The sequence below is a fragment of the Acipenser ruthenus genome, chromosome 41 (genome assembly GCF_902713425.1).
Source record: "Acipenser ruthenus chromosome 41, fAciRut3.2 maternal haplotype, whole genome shotgun sequence".
In the NCBI taxonomy this organism is placed as follows: Eukaryota; Metazoa; Chordata; class Actinopteri; order Acipenseriformes; family Acipenseridae; genus Acipenser; species Acipenser ruthenus.
This window is the reverse complement of record NC_081229.1, coordinates 9,661,937-9,679,981: the sequence shown is the minus strand read 5'-3', so window position 1 is coordinate 9,679,981 and position 18,045 is coordinate 9,661,937. Positions and strand designations below refer to the sequence as shown.

General features: G+C 42.0%; 1 protein-coding gene and 1 pseudogene across 1 annotated transcript; both read right to left on the bottom strand.

The window, feature by feature from the left end:
- Nucleotides 1–2,057: 2,057 nt before the first annotated feature.
- On the bottom strand, nt 2,058–10,709 carry LOC131696852 (zinc finger protein 501-like). The gene is made up of 3 exons (XM_059010547.1): nt 10,481–10,709; nt 5,290–5,797; nt 2,058–4,519 (listed from the first exon to the last, which is right to left on the bottom strand). Exons 2-3 carry the CDS (start codon nt 5,768–5,770, stop codon nt 3,474–3,476), a joined length of 1,527 nt encoding a protein of 508 aa, XP_058866530.1. The 5' UTR covers nt 5,771–5,797; nt 10,481–10,709; the 3' UTR covers nt 2,058–3,473.
- A 2,543-nt stretch (nt 10,710–13,252) lies between these two features.
- The window catches only part of LOC131709042 (zinc finger protein 850-like), a 48,378-nt pseudogene continuing 43,585 nt past the window's right edge, over nt 13,253–18,045 (bottom strand).

The following is an 18,045-nucleotide window of genomic DNA, read 5'->3' as shown; positions in this document are numbered from 1 at the left end:
AATGTACCTGAAGTTTATAGATAAGCTTCAAGTTTGTGGACATTGTTTTTCACTTTGATAGAAGCCGTGATCTGGACCACAGAGCCGGTGTAGCGTTAGAAAGTGGTACATCATCAGAACGTGGTATGTATACCAAAAACTTAACAGCATAACGTACCAGATTTGAATGGGTGCTTCCCTGCTTTCTTAGTAAATGTAGTGTGTGTGTGTGTGTGTGTGTGTATATATATATATATATATATATGAATATTAGACAGAGAGAGACCCCAATGGAAATGTATAATTTCTAGACATTTCTCAAACAGCATTTTAGGAAAAAATCTTTTGTTGCCATTATTATTATTATTATTATTATTATTATTATTATTATGTAAAATGAGGAAAATAAAGTTACAAGAAATAGATGTCTACAATTATTTATTTCAGCATTCAGCAAAGTATTTATACCCTTTGATGCTACAACAGCATTGTCTACAAGGTACTAGAAATTTCAATATGATAATGCAGAATCTAATCCTAGAAAAGTCTATAAATACTGGATCTTAAGGGAACAATCTTAAGAGAGTATAAAACGGCTAGGCATAGGACGATTGCTGTCATTACCAGTCAGTCAATATGGGAACAAGTAAAGCGCTATCTGAAGACCTTAGACAGACAATTACTTATTTTCATAATGCGGGAGAAGGACTTGCAAGCATTTGAGTCTCCCAATTTCAGTGCTGTCCAGACGTTCTGTGTCGTTATCCGTTAGTGCTTCAGCTTTATTTGGATGATCGCCTTTACCTTGAAGGGAGATCATGTCTAACTAACCTACTTGACTTTTTTGAAGATGCAACATTGAAAATGGATAACTGCAAAGCATACAAGATGGTCTATTTAGATTTCCAGAAAGCTTTTGTCAAAGTCCCGTATAAAAGATTAATTCTCAAACTGAACGCAGTAGGGATTCAAGGAAATGCATGCACATGGATTAGGGAGTGGTTAACATGTAGAAAACAGAAAGTACTGATTAGAGGAGAAACCTCAAAATGGAGCGAGGTAAGCAGTCGTGTACCACAGGGATCAGTATTAGGTCCTCTGCTATTCCTAATCTACATTAATGATTTAGATTCTGGTATAGTAAGCAGACTTGTTAAATTTGCAGACGACACAAAAATAGGAGGAGTGGCAAACACTGTTGCAGCAGCAAAGGTCATTCAAAATGATCTAGACAGCATTCAGAACTGGGCAGACACATGGCAAATGACATTTAATAGAGAAAAGTGTAAAGTATTGCATGCAGGCAATAAAAATGTGCATTACAAATATCATATGGGAGATACTGAAATTGAAGAAGGGAACTATGAAAAAGACCTAGGAGTTTATGTTGACTCAGAAGTGTCTTCATCTAGACAATGTGGGGAAGCTATAAAAAAAGGCCAACAAGATGCTGGGATATATTGTGAAAAGTGTTTATTTTAAATCAAGGGAAGTAATGTTAAATCTTTACAGTGCATTAGTAAGACCTCACCTAGAATATTGTGTTCAGTTCTGGTCACCTCGTTACAAAAAGGATATTTGCTGCTCTAGAAAGAGTGTTACAGAAGAGCAACCAGAATTATCCCGGGTTTAAAAGGCATGTCGTATGCAGACAGGCTAAAACAACTGAATCTATTCAGTCTTGACGATCTGATTAAAGCATTCAGAATTGTAAAAGGTATTGGCAATATCAACCCTGGGGACTTTTTTTCGACCTGAAAAAAGAAACAAGGACCAGGGGTCACAAATGGAGATTAGATAAAGGGGCATTCAGAACAGAAAATAGGAGACACTTTTTTACACAGAGAATTGTGAGGGTCTGGAACCAACTCCCCAGTAATGTTGTTGAAGCTGAAACCCTGGGATCCTTCAAGAAGCTGCTTGATGAGATTCTGGGATCAATAAGCTATAAACAACCAAAACGCGCAAGATGGGCTGAATGGCCTCCTCTCGTTTGTAAACTTTCTTATGTTCTTAACATGTACATAATCACACTGTTCAAAACTAACACAACAAGAAAGAGTTCACATGCTTTTTTTATTTAACGGCTGTAATACATACAGTACTGTATCGATGCCTCTGTAATTTCCATTGATAAATCATTACAAAATAACATCTTAGAGTTTTATTACACTTGATAATCGGTTCCCTTTTCTCTTTTGCAGTTGTAGTTTTTGTTTTGCACTTTGGAAACATGAAAGAAAAAAACACAGATGAATATAATTGAAGTAGACTGTAAACCCGACACATTTTTTTAAATGCACATTCAGTTGGAAGATTATTTTTCTTTTAAATAATAATAATAATAATGATAATAATTCTCAGAGAGACCTTACATTGCATTACAGTATATTTGGGCTTCTGGTTTTCTTTTCATTCCTCCTTTACAAATTAATTTCACAACTAACACATTTCTCAGTTTTAATTCAGAAACCAATTGTTTCTACTAACTTGGCTTGTGTTTTTCATGCATTTGATCGGCTTTTACTGTGTCTGAAAAACACAAGCCAAGTTAGTAGAAACAATTGATTTCTGAATTAAAACTGAGAAATGTGTTAGTTGTAAAATTGGGGCAACCTTGGCCCCCACCTCTTTGATAGTTGTGCCTGTTTGCTTGGTGCTGGCCAAGGTTGCCCCAATTGTTTCTTCCAAGTTAACTTGTGTTTTTGATACAAGTTAGAAGAAACAACTGGGGCAACCTTGGACCTCATCGGTTTTACAGTTGTGTCTGTTTGTTTTCTGCTGAGCAAGGTTGCCCCAAAGGTTTCATGAAGCTTGTCTTGTGTTTTTGATATCTCTACTTTAAATGGCTGGGCTCTTTTGATAACTTGGCATTTCACATTTCCAAAGTGTTTTTGTTTGAGATTCATAATGCAAGGTTAACATTTTTTTTCCTCATGACAGAACAGTCTTTAACCCTTTGCAGTCCTATGTCAGACCTGGTCCGACATCGCAATTTTCCCTTAAACGTAAAATACAGGTCTCTAGTCGTTTTTTCTCCGGAAAAAGCCGAGAAAAGCATTCAATGGCCGAGTGAGACCGATAGGACAAAAGGGCATATCTCATGAATACAGATCGCCCCGACACCACATAGATAACACGGACATACACAAACAAGATAGCTGCTTCTGCATCCAGCGCTCAAAGAATATCAGCCATTTGCAGAGCTTTTTTTAGATGTTATAGTAATAAAATAAATTATGATAAAACAAGTGATCAGGAGATGATTTATCGGTATGTACTATTATTAAGACGTATGTGAAAAATATAGTCAACAAGCGGTGGGGCGGGGCTGGAGATGCAGTACTGAGTGTCCTGTTGATATGCAGTGCCTTTTAAACCTGTTTTACTGTGAAAAAAATACTTTTAAACAGCGGTTTAAAATAAACTGCGCGTGTGAAAATAAATTGGACCCGACGCGCCTGAGACGCGCTGAATAAATGGACCGCTAAAGGTTAAGGTTTCTCTCCTCTGTGGATTTGTTGGTGTTTCTGAAGGCCTTGTTTAAAACGGAAACTCTTCCCACAGTCAGAGCAGCGATACGGATCCTCTCCAGAGTGAATTCGCTGGTGTGAAACAAGGTTGTCTAACCGACTAAAACTCTTCCCACAGTCAGAGCAGCGATACGGTTTCTCTCCTGTGTGAGTACGCTGGTGTTTTTGAAGGCCTTGTTTAAGACGGAAACTCTTCCCACAGTCAAAGCAGTGGTACTGTTTCTCTCCTGTGTGAATTCGCTGGTGTGTTTTCAGGTTTCCTGAATAACTGAAACTCTTCCCACAGTCAGAGCAGTGATAAGGTTTCTCTCCTGTGTGAATTCGCTGGTGTGTTTTAAGGCTGGCTGACTGACTGAAACTCTTCCCACAGTTAGAGCAGCGATACGGTTGATCTCCTGTGTGAATTCGCTGGTGTGTTGTCAGTTGTCCTGAAACACTGAAACTCTTTCCACAGTCAGAGCAGCGATACGGTTTCTCTCCTGTGTGAATTCGCTGGTGGAAAACAAGGCTGTTTGAATGACTGAAACTCTTTCCACAGTCAGAGCAACAATATGTTTTCCCTCCTATGTGAATTTCCTGGTGTGCTTTCAGGGTTCCTGCCCGAGTGAAACTCTTCCCACAATCAGAACAGCGATACAGTTTCTCTCCTCTGTGAATTCGCTGGTGTGAAACAAGGTTGTTTGACTGACTGAAACTCTTCCCACAGTCAGAGCAGGAATACGGTTTCTCTCCTGTGTGAATTCGCTGGTGTGAAACAAGGTTGTTTGACTGACTGAAACTCTTCCCACAGTCAGAGCAGCTATACGGTTTCTCTCCTGTGTGAATTCGCTGGTGTGCTTTCATGTCTCCTGACCTACTGAAACTCTTCCCACAGTCAGAGCAGTGGTACGGTTTCTCTCCTGTGTCAGCTCTCTGGGGTATTTTTAAATGCTCTAACTGGGTGAAACCTTTCCCACAGTCAGGATATTCTCCAGCGCCCGCCCTCGCTTTAGCTGCTGGACTGGAACCTGGAAAATATGAACAGAAAAGAAAGTAAGAGGGACTGCTTGTTGGCTTAGGTAGGGATGGAAATAAGCCCTCCTTTGCACAGCAGTTTGATCCCTTCCTGGTTTTACTAGCAGTTTAATAAGACACACCTGTGCTTGTTACCTTCTACATTGGGGCTAATCAGGCTCATTTTAAAACCTGGAATAGGTGAATCTGCTATGCAATAGGAGTCTTATTTCCATCCCTGGCTTAGGGCAGGTGGTGGAGTGTATTAAAACATGTGAATTTCAGCTGTGGGGGCTTGCAATAGGTTACAACAGCTTTAAAAAAACAAATAAACAAAGTCTTTACTTTGTGTGTAAAAGCAGTCAGTAAAGACTGATGCTGGTGAAACCAAGCCTTGGGATCAAAATCTGCCTTCCAAGACCTCCTGTAATGTTTCAGGTCTATTTCCTCTAACACATGCTACAGTTATATCTTTAAATAGCATTACTTTACACATTTACAAAAATATCCATATACTGTTACACTGAACATTTATAATGATATATACAGTACTTTAGTGTTTCTAATCCTTGGTATAATTCCCCCCACTCCCCGAGCAATGACTACATTATATCTGTATCTGAAGTTCACCGGTATTGAGTTCTATCTTGAACTGGTTGGAGTGGTACAACAAAAAACAAACAGCTAGTAATGTAACCTACATGCTCCCTCCCTCCCTCTCAACCACACTGTGGATATCACGCAATCTAGAATGACAATGTCACAGCTACTGGGAGTCACTCACCTGCTAGACTGCATTCTGAATGGGAGCGCCCGTCTTCCTTTCCACCTCCTTGCATGCTGTTGGGAGAGCCTTCCTCTCCAGCACCTTGCTCTCTCACGCAGATTCTCTCCAGCACCACGCTACACTCCCGCAGGCGTACAGGCTCCAGCTCAGGGATGTTTGGTTTGAAATCCTCAGATTCTTCCTTCACTGGTTCCGTGTGGTCAAACTCTACTTCAAGGGGCTCCCATTTAATACGGACAGTTTCCAGCACCTCTTCTTGTTTCACAGGAAGGGGTTCTTCTGTCTGGGGGACCTCCTGTTCATTGTGCTCAGCTTTAATCTCAGAGACCTCTGGTTGGCTGCTGTCACATTGCATCTCACAGAGCTCCTGTTTAATGGGGAGGGAAGCCAGCCCAGAGAACTCCAATCTAATGGGGACCAGTTCAAGTTCAGGGAACTCCTCTTTAATCTGGACAGATTCCATCTTCACACTGTCCATGGCAGCACACGGGATTCTGTTTAACAGCTGAAAAACAAATGCATGTATTTATTTAAATACAGGGTTATGAAGGCCATTCAAGGGGCCGACAAAATCTGACCTTAATAGCAGGGGTGGCTTTACTATTGAAGAAATACAGAATTTCTGATAAGTTCATAATACCAGAGGATTTTATCTGTTGAAATGTTTACATAATGTATCCATTCCATATATTATTTATTGCAGATTTCTTTCGAGTAACATGTTCTAACATTTGTTTCAGATCTGCAACATACATACATACAGTAGTCTCTGCATACAGGAACACCTCCTAAGAGAACACTTCGCCTAACACCTTGTGGTGAAACAGATTTTCTCCATTGGAAATGCTCTGGCTGAAGGAACAGGAACTTCACTTAAAAGAACACCTTGTTAGCACCGATAACAATTTTTACTGTGTAACCTGATAACTCATCATCATCAAACTTAAATTAAAATGGTCAATTCAGTCTTTTAAAATATGATTTGTCATCGCGAGTGTGTCTTGAGGCACACTGACTGGTTAATTCAATCTGTACAGAACCACCGTCCTTTCAGTGTAGCTCATCGCTACAAAATACCATGTGATCAAATGGCGAAATGCGCCTCAGTTTGGAAACTGTTCGAGCTCTTGAAAAAAACCTGAAATCAGACACAAGTCGCAGAGCAATCTGGTGTTCCCCGTTCTGGTGAGTTGCTTCACCATGCTGTTAAATAATGTGCATGTCTTGTATGTTGCTGCTGTATTTTGTAACGTGTGTATGGTAGGGTGCTGGGTTTATTTAGTTTGACAGTTCAGTAACGTTAGTTTGTCTGTTACTTTATTATTATAGTTTATTAATTGCTTTTCTTTTACTTATTCAGTTAACTTCATAAGTTGATGCACGTGCTTTATAACAAGTAATACATATGTATTTATTTACTGATTGATTCCTATTGTCTGGTGGCTGACTCCGTCTTAGAGAACACTTCCGCTATAAGAACACTTTGCTTGCTTCCCGAGTGGTGTTCTCTTAGCGAGGGGAAGAATGGCTGGGTGTGTTTTCAAAACGGATTGGGACGGCATTTCATATGCTCCATGTCCGTGTGATGGAGATTCTTTTTTGTCCAAGTTTCGTGAAAATCTGTGCGGTACTTTTAGTTTGGACAAATTAGTCAGTTTTTTTGCACTCAAAAACGGCTGCGTATTTAAACACCACATCCGACAGGCAGATAGTACTCATTGACTAGGAGTGCCCTTTTTGGAACCGAAAAAACTGAATATTTCGCAAGTTATTTAAATTTCCGCTAACTCAAATGTTACGCCTGCGCAGTCAGGCTCCACCACAGAGAGTAAGTTAGTGGGGATTCGTCACTTTAATCATTCTCTGTGGGTCAGTTAATCTGAATTGCTCAGGTCACTTATGTCTTGTGGATCCTGACACTATCCATTTCATTATTTTCAGGACTTGATGTAGCAACGAATGAAAGTGTACCTCTTTTAAACATTTACAGCCAAGATATTACTCAGCATCTACTGAATTTAGTTTATATACACTTTAAAACATAAGCATGCAAGTGTAATACTAATATGTACGATAACATAATGTGCATGACAATTAATATTACCAAATGTTTGAGGGTCTGTTTCCTAACACAAAAATCACAAAATAAATTGCTCACAAACAGTTACGCATTTGCAGCATCTGGCTGATCATTTACTATTCGTGAAAATCCGCGCGATAGTTTTTAAGTTACACAATAGCGAGAAATGCGGTTTTGATATAGCCTATCATTGATGGTTCAAAAAAAAAAAATACGTGGATTTATGAAGACTGACACTGTGTGGCCAACGCTAATTATTCTTGGATTATTTTTCAGCAAAAGACTGGTTCACGGTAACAAGTCTTATATTACTGTATTTAAATGCCATAGTCTTGTATACTCGTTGAATAGTGAAATTATGGGTGATGTCAAAATGGAGAGGTTATATACTGTACAACTATACCTTAAATTATAAAAGTTCCCAGCAGTGTCCCCCACCTGGGATTGAACCCACAACCCTCCAGTCAAGAGTCCAGAGCCCTAACCACTACTCCACACTGCTGCCCTGTCCAGAGCCCTCAGCACTACTCCACACTGCTGCCCTGTCCAGAGCCCTCACCACTACTCCACACTGCTACCCTGCCCAGAGCCCTCACCACTACTCCACACTGCTACCCTGCCCAGAGCCCTCACCACTACTCCACACTGCTACCCTGCCCAGAGCCCTCACCACTACTCCACACTGCTGCCCTGCCCAGAGCCCTCACCACTACTCCACACTGCTGCCCTGCCCAGAGCCCTCACCACTACTCCACACTGCTGCCCTGCCCAGAGCCCTCGCCACTACTCCACACTGCTGCCCTGCCCAGAGCCCTCGCCACTACTCCACACTGCTGCCCTGTCCAGAGCCCTCGCCACTACTCCACACTGCTGCCCTGTCCAGAGCCCTCGCCACTACTCCACACTGCTGCCCTGTCCAGAGCCCTCGCCACTACTCCACACTGCTGCCCTGTCCAGAGCCCTCGCCACTACTCCACACTGCTGCCCTGTCCAGAGCCCTGACCACTACTCCACACTGCTGCCCTGTCCAGAGCCCTGACCACTACTCCACACTGCTACCCTGTCCAGAGCCCTCACCACTACTCCACACTGCTACCCTGTCCAGAGCCCTCACCACTACTCCACACTGCTACCCTGTCCAGAGCCCTCACCACTACTCCACACTGCTACCCTGTCCAGAGCCCTCACCACTACTCCACACTGCTACCCTGTCCAGAGCCCTCACCACTACTCCACACTGCTACCCTGTCCAGAGCCCTCTCCACTACTCCACACTGCTACCCTGTCCAGAGCCCTCACCACTACTCCACACTGCTGCCCTGTCCAGAGCCCTCACCACTACTCCACACTGCTGCCCTGTCCAGAGCCCTCACCACTACTCCACACTGCTACCCTGTCCAGAGCCCTCTCCACTACTCCACACTGCTACCCTGTCCAGAGCCCTCTCCACTACTCCACACTGCTACCCTGTCCAGAGCCCTCTCCACTACTCCACACTGCTGCCCTGTCCAGAGCCCTCACCACTACTCCACACTGCTACCCTGTCCAGAGCCCTGACCACTACTCCACACTGCTACCCTGTCCAGAGCCCTCACCACTACTCCACACTGCTGCCCTGTCCAGAGCCCTCACCACTACTCCACACTGCTGCCCTGTCCAGAGCCCTCGCCACTACTCCACACTGCTACCCTGTCCAGAGCCCTCTCCACTACTCCACACTGCTACCCTGTCCAGAGCCCTCTCCACTACTCCACACTGCTACCCTGTCCAGAGCCCTCTCCACTACTCCACACTGCTGCCCTGTCCAGAGCCCTCACCACTACTCCACACTGCTACCCTGTCCAGAGCCCTCACCACTACTCCACACTGCTGCCCTGTCCAGAGCCCTCACCACTACTCCACACTGCTACCCTGTCCAGAGCCCTCACCACTACTCCACACTGCTACCCTGTCCAGAGCCCTCTCCACTACTCCACACTGCTACCCTGTCCAGAGCCCTCACCACTACTCCACACTGCTGCCCTGTCCAGAGCCCTCACCACTACTCCACACTGCTGCCCTGTCCAGAGCCCTCACCACTACTCCACACTGCTGCCCTGTCCAGAGCCCTCACCACTACTCCACACTGCTACCCTGTCCAGAGCCCTCACCACTACTCCACACTGCTACCCTGTCCAGAGCCCTCACCACTACTCCACACTGCTACCCTGTCCAGAGCCCTCACCACTACTCCACACTGCATATGGCCATAATTGCTTTACTTTTTTTCCAATTTGTTAAATAAATAAATAAATCCATCCATGTCCCTACATTGTTTCATTGTGCAATGCCATATTTCAGCTGGCCATGCTAAAAAAAATTTTTTTAACAAAAAATAAGTTTTTTTTGTTGTTCCTAAAAATCACCTCTCCTTTTTCTGTGTTTTTTGTGAATCTGAATTGAACAGGGTGAGTCTCAGGGTACTTAGTGTTTTTTTTTTAATGGAACCCTAGTGTGTGCGCATTCATTTCATGTCCCTGATTTTCACGTATATGACATGATGTACCTCTAACCTTTATAGAGTTATAGCCACAAATCTAACAGTAAAAAACATGTGAAAATAACTCGGACCCTATTATTAACCTCCATGTGCTCCGTATTTCGGGTGAGACGCTGTTTATGCATAGTTCACACACCCCCTATAGTCTCTGTAAGTTGCCTTGGATAAACATACATTATATATATATATATATATATATATATATATATATATATATATATATATATATATAATCTGTCTGCTAAACTATATATATATATATATATATATATATATATATATATATATGAGTCAGTTTTCGCGCCCCTCGTTGATCAGTGTTGCACACACACTATGGTATAGCGGTAGTTCGCCTGCCCCTCAATGTAAATACCCAGCTAACACACTAAGACTCAAACACGTTGTCATTAATATTAAACATAAAAACGTCGGTACCTTATTTTTTATTGATTAAATTGTTATATTTTAAATGGACTCGGTGTTGTTGATGACGTCACGCCTGTTCATTTAACAAACAAAGCGTCACAAACAAATAACCTTCAATTAAAATGAATAATACTGTAACTTACCTTTTAGTATCGTCCACGCCTTACAAACGGGTATGTAATATCGTTTAACTAAACACACAAATATAAAATCCTCCGCAGGGCTCCGTGTTTACCTCCTGCTGTGTGTTTGAAACGCCAGCAGCGCCGCGTTCCCGGATGCAGTTTGTGCGCATGCTCCGAGGCGGAGGCTCTTCTTCTGGTTAATCTATAGGACGCATCCCATCTATTATATTAGATGATGAGCGCCCTCCATCTGTACTCCTTTGTGTGTCTTTGTTTTACTTTATTTTTCTGTCATCTTTATTTATTATAACTTCCCTTCTTTTCCTGTTTCCTTTATATATTTCGTCAGTATCCTTTCTCTATTCAGTCTCCCGTCCTCTTTCCCCAGCAAGTTCTTTATATTGACTTCCTATACCTCCATTTCTCTCAGCCTCCTCTCCACATTCCTTCTCTGCTCCTCATATTTCTCACACTTTAATAAATAATGTTCTACTGTTTCAGCTACTTTACATTTTTCACACTTTCCATCTTCATGTTTCTCCAGTCTTAAAAGATGTTTATTTAAAGAACTCTGCCCAATTCTTAACCTATCCAACACTCTTTCCTCTTTCCTTCCCAACTCTTTATTCACCTCTTTCTGGATATTATGATAAAAACCTTCCTTTTATGCTTTTAAGCTGAGTCTCAGCTGCTCCATCGAGCTCCATAGAGGCACAGCGTCCATTCAAAACTAACACAAGAAAGAGTTCACATCCTTTTTATATTTAACGGCTATAATACATACAGTACTGTATCGATGGCTCTGTAATTTCCATTGATAAATCATTACAAAAATAACATCTTAGAGTTTTATTACACTTGATAATCGGTTCCCTTTTCTCTTTTGCAGTTGTAGTTTTTGTTTTGCACTTTGGAAACATGAAAGTAAAAAACACAGATGAATATAATTGAAGTAGACTTTAAACCCGACACACACACACACAGCTCACAATATTACAGCAGATACCAGGAAAAACCTATTCAGGTAACTGACAGTCTCTTCATTATTTACAATCACTCTGCAATATCCATGTCTTCATCCTCTACGTCAGCCTCCTCCACTTTCCTATTCTCATCCATGTCGCTGTTCGTGGTTGAATCATCTCCGCTGATGGCTGAATAGGGGAGGTTAGCAGGGTAATGTTCCTGCGTGGGGATAGGGAGACAGGCAGCACCAACGCGTTTAACTTCAACACTAACCCTTAAAATGTTCTTCCTGTTATTAAGCAGTGGTATAATGGGAAGCAGTGGTAAATTGAAAATAACAGAAGCCAGTTTTTACTATAGTGAAGTAGGCTACAATTTGTTTTTCATTAAAAACGTGTTTATTGAAATTAATGTTCAGCTTTCATATTGAAGCTTGTTGTGGGCGACTCATTCAATCAAACCCAGTAGTGTGGAATTTGCTTTAATCGTTCAAGACGTTTTTCAAATCAAGTAAACTTATTTGTGTTTAACAAACGACACACGAGCGTGGCAGTCCTTCTATCGCAGCCAGTGTCATGTTTATAGCACGCAGCTGAAATGGTAACGTGACAGCGCTGTCTCTGTTTAGCGCACGCAAGAACGTGCAGAATGGATGGAACTCTGTTGAGAATTGGAAGACAACGCATTTGAGAGCAAAACATTTTATGACATTTTTAAATCTCATAGCTGAAGAGGTGCCGGCGCTTTGCCTCGTCAAGACCAGAGGTGCCGGGCTGAGCCCCAGCCAGCCCTGGCATAAATTAACCAATATATATATATATATATATATATACACACACACACACTGTAACCTCCAAAGTCATTCTAAATAAATTTAATCAAGTTACATACACTTACAAATTCAAATTGTATTCATAACACTCGTCCATTTTAAGTTAGTTGAACATTCAAGTTTACTTTAGTTGTTCAAACATAAATGGTTGAAGTAGAATCAGGGGACTGGATTCCCATCAGCCCTTGCAGGGCTTGTACAATTTATTTTTTGAATTGTTTGTTGTTTATTGTGTTGTTGTTTTGTGTGTGTGTGTGCGGTTGCACACGTGTGTTGTGTTTGCTTGTCTCTTGTGTCCCCGGCTGCCTCCCTTGCACGTGTTCTCCTTGTGTTGTTTGTGGCCAGCCCCGTTCGGCGGTCAGTCTGCGGATGTGACGTCACTCCCTTCTCCCTCTGTCTGCATCTCTGCGCTTGCCTGGTTCCAGCACTTGTAAATGCTGCCAGAAGCACAGAAGCAGAAATGCTGCACTTGCAGCTAATAAAATAACTTGCTGGTTTCACACTGTTTCCTCAGCTCACTTTTTATTGTTAAAATTAATTAAACATATTCAAACGAACTAAAAATTACATCTAACGTCTGTGTATGAGCTGCTGCCTGTTGTTTTCCTGTGTGTGTGTGTGTGTGTGTGTGTGTATGTGTGTGCACCGCCCCCTGCGGGCTCGCTCTGCTGTGCGAGTGATGGAAAGTTATGCAAATCACCTACTCTAGCCCGACCAATGAGCGGTGAGGATAAGCTTATATTAAGAGAAGCCTGCACTCTGCATGTGGTTGTTTTGGCTGGAGCCTCAGAGAGTTAAAGAGGAGCTCCCTGTACTGCATTCGAGCTCTAAACATGCTGAAGTGTTGCAATACCCAGGAGAGCTGTGTGCTAGCTGGAACTAGAGGGGAAGATTAACCAGTATCTTGCTAAACAACAGGAATTCTGTGGAGCATTAAAATACACAAATCATGACAAATAAAATAAACATCTTAAAAAATAAAATTTATTGCACATTGGATCATTTTAAAAATGCATGATTAGTTGTGACTTTTTATTTTCATGTTTTTTTCACTACCTAAAAGGCTCTTTCCCAGCAGTCCTCTATATCCTCTGGCTGCAGAGTCTGCCTGGGTGCTGCGTCACATGATGAAGGCTCCAGCACTGACAACGACTCAGAGAGGCAGAGCGATAGAACTCCATTTGATACAACAACCTTTAAAAAGTACATTTTGCTAATTTAAATACAAGCTAGACATAGGTGTTGTTTTAGCATTGCTTACTATTGTGTTATATAATTAATCAATTAATTTCACAATTAACACATTTCTCATTTTTAATTCAGAAATCAATTGTTTCTACTAACTTGGCTTGTGTTTTTCAGACACAGTAAAAGCGGATCAAATGCATGAAAAACACAAGCCAAGTTAGTAGAAACAACTGATTTCTGAATTAAAACTGAGAAATGTGTTAATTGTGAAATTGGGGCAACCTTGGCCCCCACCTCTTTGATAGTTGTGCCTGTTTGCTTGGTGCTGATCAAGGTTGCCTCAATTGTTTCTTCCAAGTTAACTTGTGTTTTTGATACAAGTTAGAAGAAACAACTGGGGCAACCTTGGACCTCATCGGTTTTACAGTTGTGTCTGTTTGCTTTCTGCTGAGCAAGGTTGCCCCAAAGGTTTCATGAAGCTTGACTTGTGATTTTGATATCTCTACTTTAAATGGCTGGGCACTTTTGAGAACTTTTCATTTTTTCACATTTCCAAAGTGTTTTTGTTTCAAATTCATAATGCAAGGTTAACATTTTTTTCTTCATGATAGAACAGTCCCAATTAACATAGTCTTTAAGGTTTCTCTCTTGTGGTGGAATTTTCTGCATACAACCGAGCAGGCACCGGTCCCGTACCGAGAGAACGATTGAGACAGAGACAAGTCGGAGCAACTCACACTTTATTAGTCTGCAGACTGGAGCATTCAACAAAGTAACACAGACTCTGCAAGCAACCGCAAAGAAAGCTCAAAATACACTAAGTCAAACAGTTCCTTATATAATCAGTTTTTGCACAGAGTTCATGACTTGTGGTAATTCCTATCCTCCTCAGTCAGCTCAAACCAACCCCGTGGTATTCTTGACACTGTTGTCTACCGACTTTTCTGATTGGTTGATTTTTCTAGTTGCTAGGGAGAGAGTGTCTGTCAGGTCTCACAAAGTTGATTCCCCTAATACAAGAATATTAGCTAAGTGACTGGGGAGAAAAGAGGAACTATCGCTGTCTCAAAATATTATCATTTGAGACAGTGTCCTATTCTCATGTCGCTGACTCATGCACTTCTCTGAAAACAGGGCTGCTGACCCTTGGCCACATTCCAGTGTGTTAGTTCAACATTGTAAATCTAATACTTTGTTAACATCAAACTTCATATAATATCATTATTCAGGTTATACAAATCACAGAGATCACCCAAACATATTAGATTAGAACTCTTCGTGCGATTATTCTATCATTCTTCTATCACACTCTCCTGTGAATTCGCTGGTGATTTTGAAGGCCTTGTTTAAGACGGAAACTCTTCCCACAGTCAGAGCAGCGATACGGTTTCTCTCCTGTGTGAATTCGCTGGTGTGAAACAAGGTTGTTTGAATGACTGAAACTCTTCCCACAGTCAGAGCAGGAATACGGTTTCTCTTATGTGTGAATTCGCTGGTGTTTTTTCATGTCTCCTGACCTACTGAAACTCTTCCCACAGTCAGAACAGTGATACGGTTTCTCTCCTGTGTGAATTCGCTGGTGTGAAACAAGGTGTCCGGACTGACTGAAACTCTTCCCACAGTCAGAGCAGGAATACGGTTTCTCTCCTGTGTGAATTCGCTGGTGTTCTTTCATGTCTCCTGACCTACTGAAACTCTTCCCACAGTCAGAGCAGCGATACGGTTTCTCTCCTGTGTGAGTTCGCTGGTGCGAAACAAGGTGTCCGGACTGACTGAAACTCTTCCCACAGTCAGAGCAGCGATACGTTTTTTCTCCTGTGTGAATTCGCTGGTGTTCTTTCATGTCTCCTGACCTACTGAAACTCTTCCCACAGTCAGAGCAGCGATACGGTTTCTCTCCTGTGTGAGTTCGCTGGTGTGAAACAAGGTGTCCGGACTGACTGAAACTCTTCCCACAGTCAGAGCAGCGATACGTTTTTTCTCCTGTGTGAATTCGCTGGTGTGCTTTCATGTCTCCTGAGTAACTGAAACTCTTCCCACAGTCAGAACAGTGATATGGTTTCTCTCCTGTGTGAATTCGCTGGTGTGAAACAAGGTTGTTTGACTGACTGAAACTCTTCCCACAGTCAGAGCAGCGATACAGTTGCTCTCCTGTGTGAATTCGCAGGTGTTTTATCATGTTTTGTGACCTACTGAAACTCTTCCCACAGTCAGAACAGTGATACGGTTTCTCTCCTGTGTGAATTCGCTGGTGTGTTTTAAAATGCTCTAACTGGGTGAAACCTTTCCCACAGTCAGGATATTCTCCAGCGCCCGCCCTCGCTTTAGCTGCTGGACTGGAACCTGGAAAATATGAACAGGAAAGTAAGAGGGACTGCTTGTTGGCTTAGGCAGGGATGGAAATAAGCCCCCCTTTGCATAGCAGTTTGATCCCTTCCTGGTTTTACTAGCAGTTTAATAAGACACACCTGTGCTTGTTACCTATACATTGGGGCTAATCAGGCTTATTTTAAAACCTGGATCAGGTGAATCTGCTATGCAATAGGAGTCTTATTTCCATCCCTCACTTAGGGAAGGTGGCGGATTTGATTAAAACATGTGAATTTCAGCTGTGGGGGCTTGCAATAGGTTACAACAGCTTTAAAAAAAACAAATAAACAAAGCCTTTACTTTATGTGTAAAAGCAGAGTCAGTAAAGTACACATCACCTATTTATTTAATACAAGTTACAGTATTATACCTCTTTGACGTAGCGCCGCAGCAGAATCTCCCAAATAGTATCTGTTTCAGCCAAATCGGAGCCGTTTGCATCTCTGCTTTATGTGTAAAAGCAAAGTCAGTAAAGACTGATGCTGGTGAAACCGAGCCCTGGGATCAAAATCTGCCTTCAAAGACCTCCTGTAATGTTTCAGGTCTATTTCCTCTAACACAGGCTACAATTCTATCTTTAAATAGCATTATTTTACGTATTTACAAAAATATCCATATACTGTTACACTGAACATTTATAATGATATATACAGTACTTTAGTGTTTCTAATCCTTGGTATAATTCCCCCAACTCCTAGAGCAATGACTACATTCTATCTGTATCTGAAGTTCACCAGTCCTATCTTGAACTGGCTTGAGTCCTATCTTGAACTGGCTGGAGTGGTACAGGAAAAACAAATAGCTAGTAATGTAACCTACATGCTCCCTCCCTCCCTCTCAACCACACTGTGGATATCACACAATCTAGAATGACAATGTCACAGCTACTGGGAGTCACTCACCTGCTAGACTGCATTCTGAATGGGAGCGCCCGTCTTCCTTTCCACCTCCTTGCGTGCTGTTGGGAGAGCCTTCCTCTCCAGCGCCTTGCTCTCTCACGCAGATTCTCTCCAGCACCACGCTACACTCCCGCAGGCGTACAAGCTCCTGCTCAGGGATGTTTGGTTTGAAGTCCTCGGATTCTTCCTTCCCTGGTTCCATGTGCTCAAACTCTACTTCAGGGGACTCCTGTTTAATACAGACAGTTTCCAGCACCTCTTCTTGTTTAACAGGAAGGGGTTCTTCTGTCTGGGGGATCTCCAATTCATTGTGCTCAGCTTTAATCTCAGAGACCTCTGGCTGGCTGCTCTCACATTGCATCTCACAGAGCTCCTGTTTAATGGGGAGGGAAGCCAGCCTAGAGAACTCCACTCTAATGGAGACAGGTTCAAGTTCAGGGAACTCCTCTTTAATCTGGACAGATTCCATCTTCACACTGTCCATGGCAGCACGCGGGATTCTGTTTAGTAGCGGCTGAAAAACAAATGCATGTATTTATTTAAATACAGGGTTATGAAGGCCATTCAAGGGGCCGACAACATCTGTCCTTAATAGCAGGGGTGGCTTTGCTAATGAAGGGACATACAATTTCTTGTAATGACTTCATAATACCAGAGGATTTTATCTGTTGAAATGTTTACATAATGTATCCATTCCATATATTATTTATTGCAGATTTCTTTCGAGCAACATGTTCTAACATTTGTTTCAGATTTGGAACATACCCAGTAGTCTCTGCATGTAGGAATACCTCCTAAGAGAACACTTTTTGATATAGACTGACTACACAGGGGAAAGTTGACAGAGATTCATTTTTATTTTTTCACTCTGCTATTTTATTATTATTATTATTATTATTATTATTATTATTATTATTTGTTTATTTAGCAGACGCCTTTATCCAAGGCGACTTACAGAGACTAGGGTGTGTGAACTATGCATCAGCTGCAGAGTCACTTACAATTACGACTCACCCGAAAGACGGAACACAAGGAGGTTAAGTGACTTGCTCAGGGTCACACAATAAGTCAGTGGCTGAGGTGGGATTTGAACCGGGGATCTTCTGGTTCCAAGCCCCTTTCTTTAACCACTGGACCACACAGCCTCCTACATCTACATTGTGAATCTACAAGCTACATCTGTATTGTGAATGACTAGCGTATCATATCGGAGGCATGGATTAGTGATGAGACATTATCACTTTTACAAGTCAATTTGATTATCAATTATCAGTTACGACTATTCTAATAACATCCTTCTAGGGGCAAAAAGTCACAAAAAGGTTCCT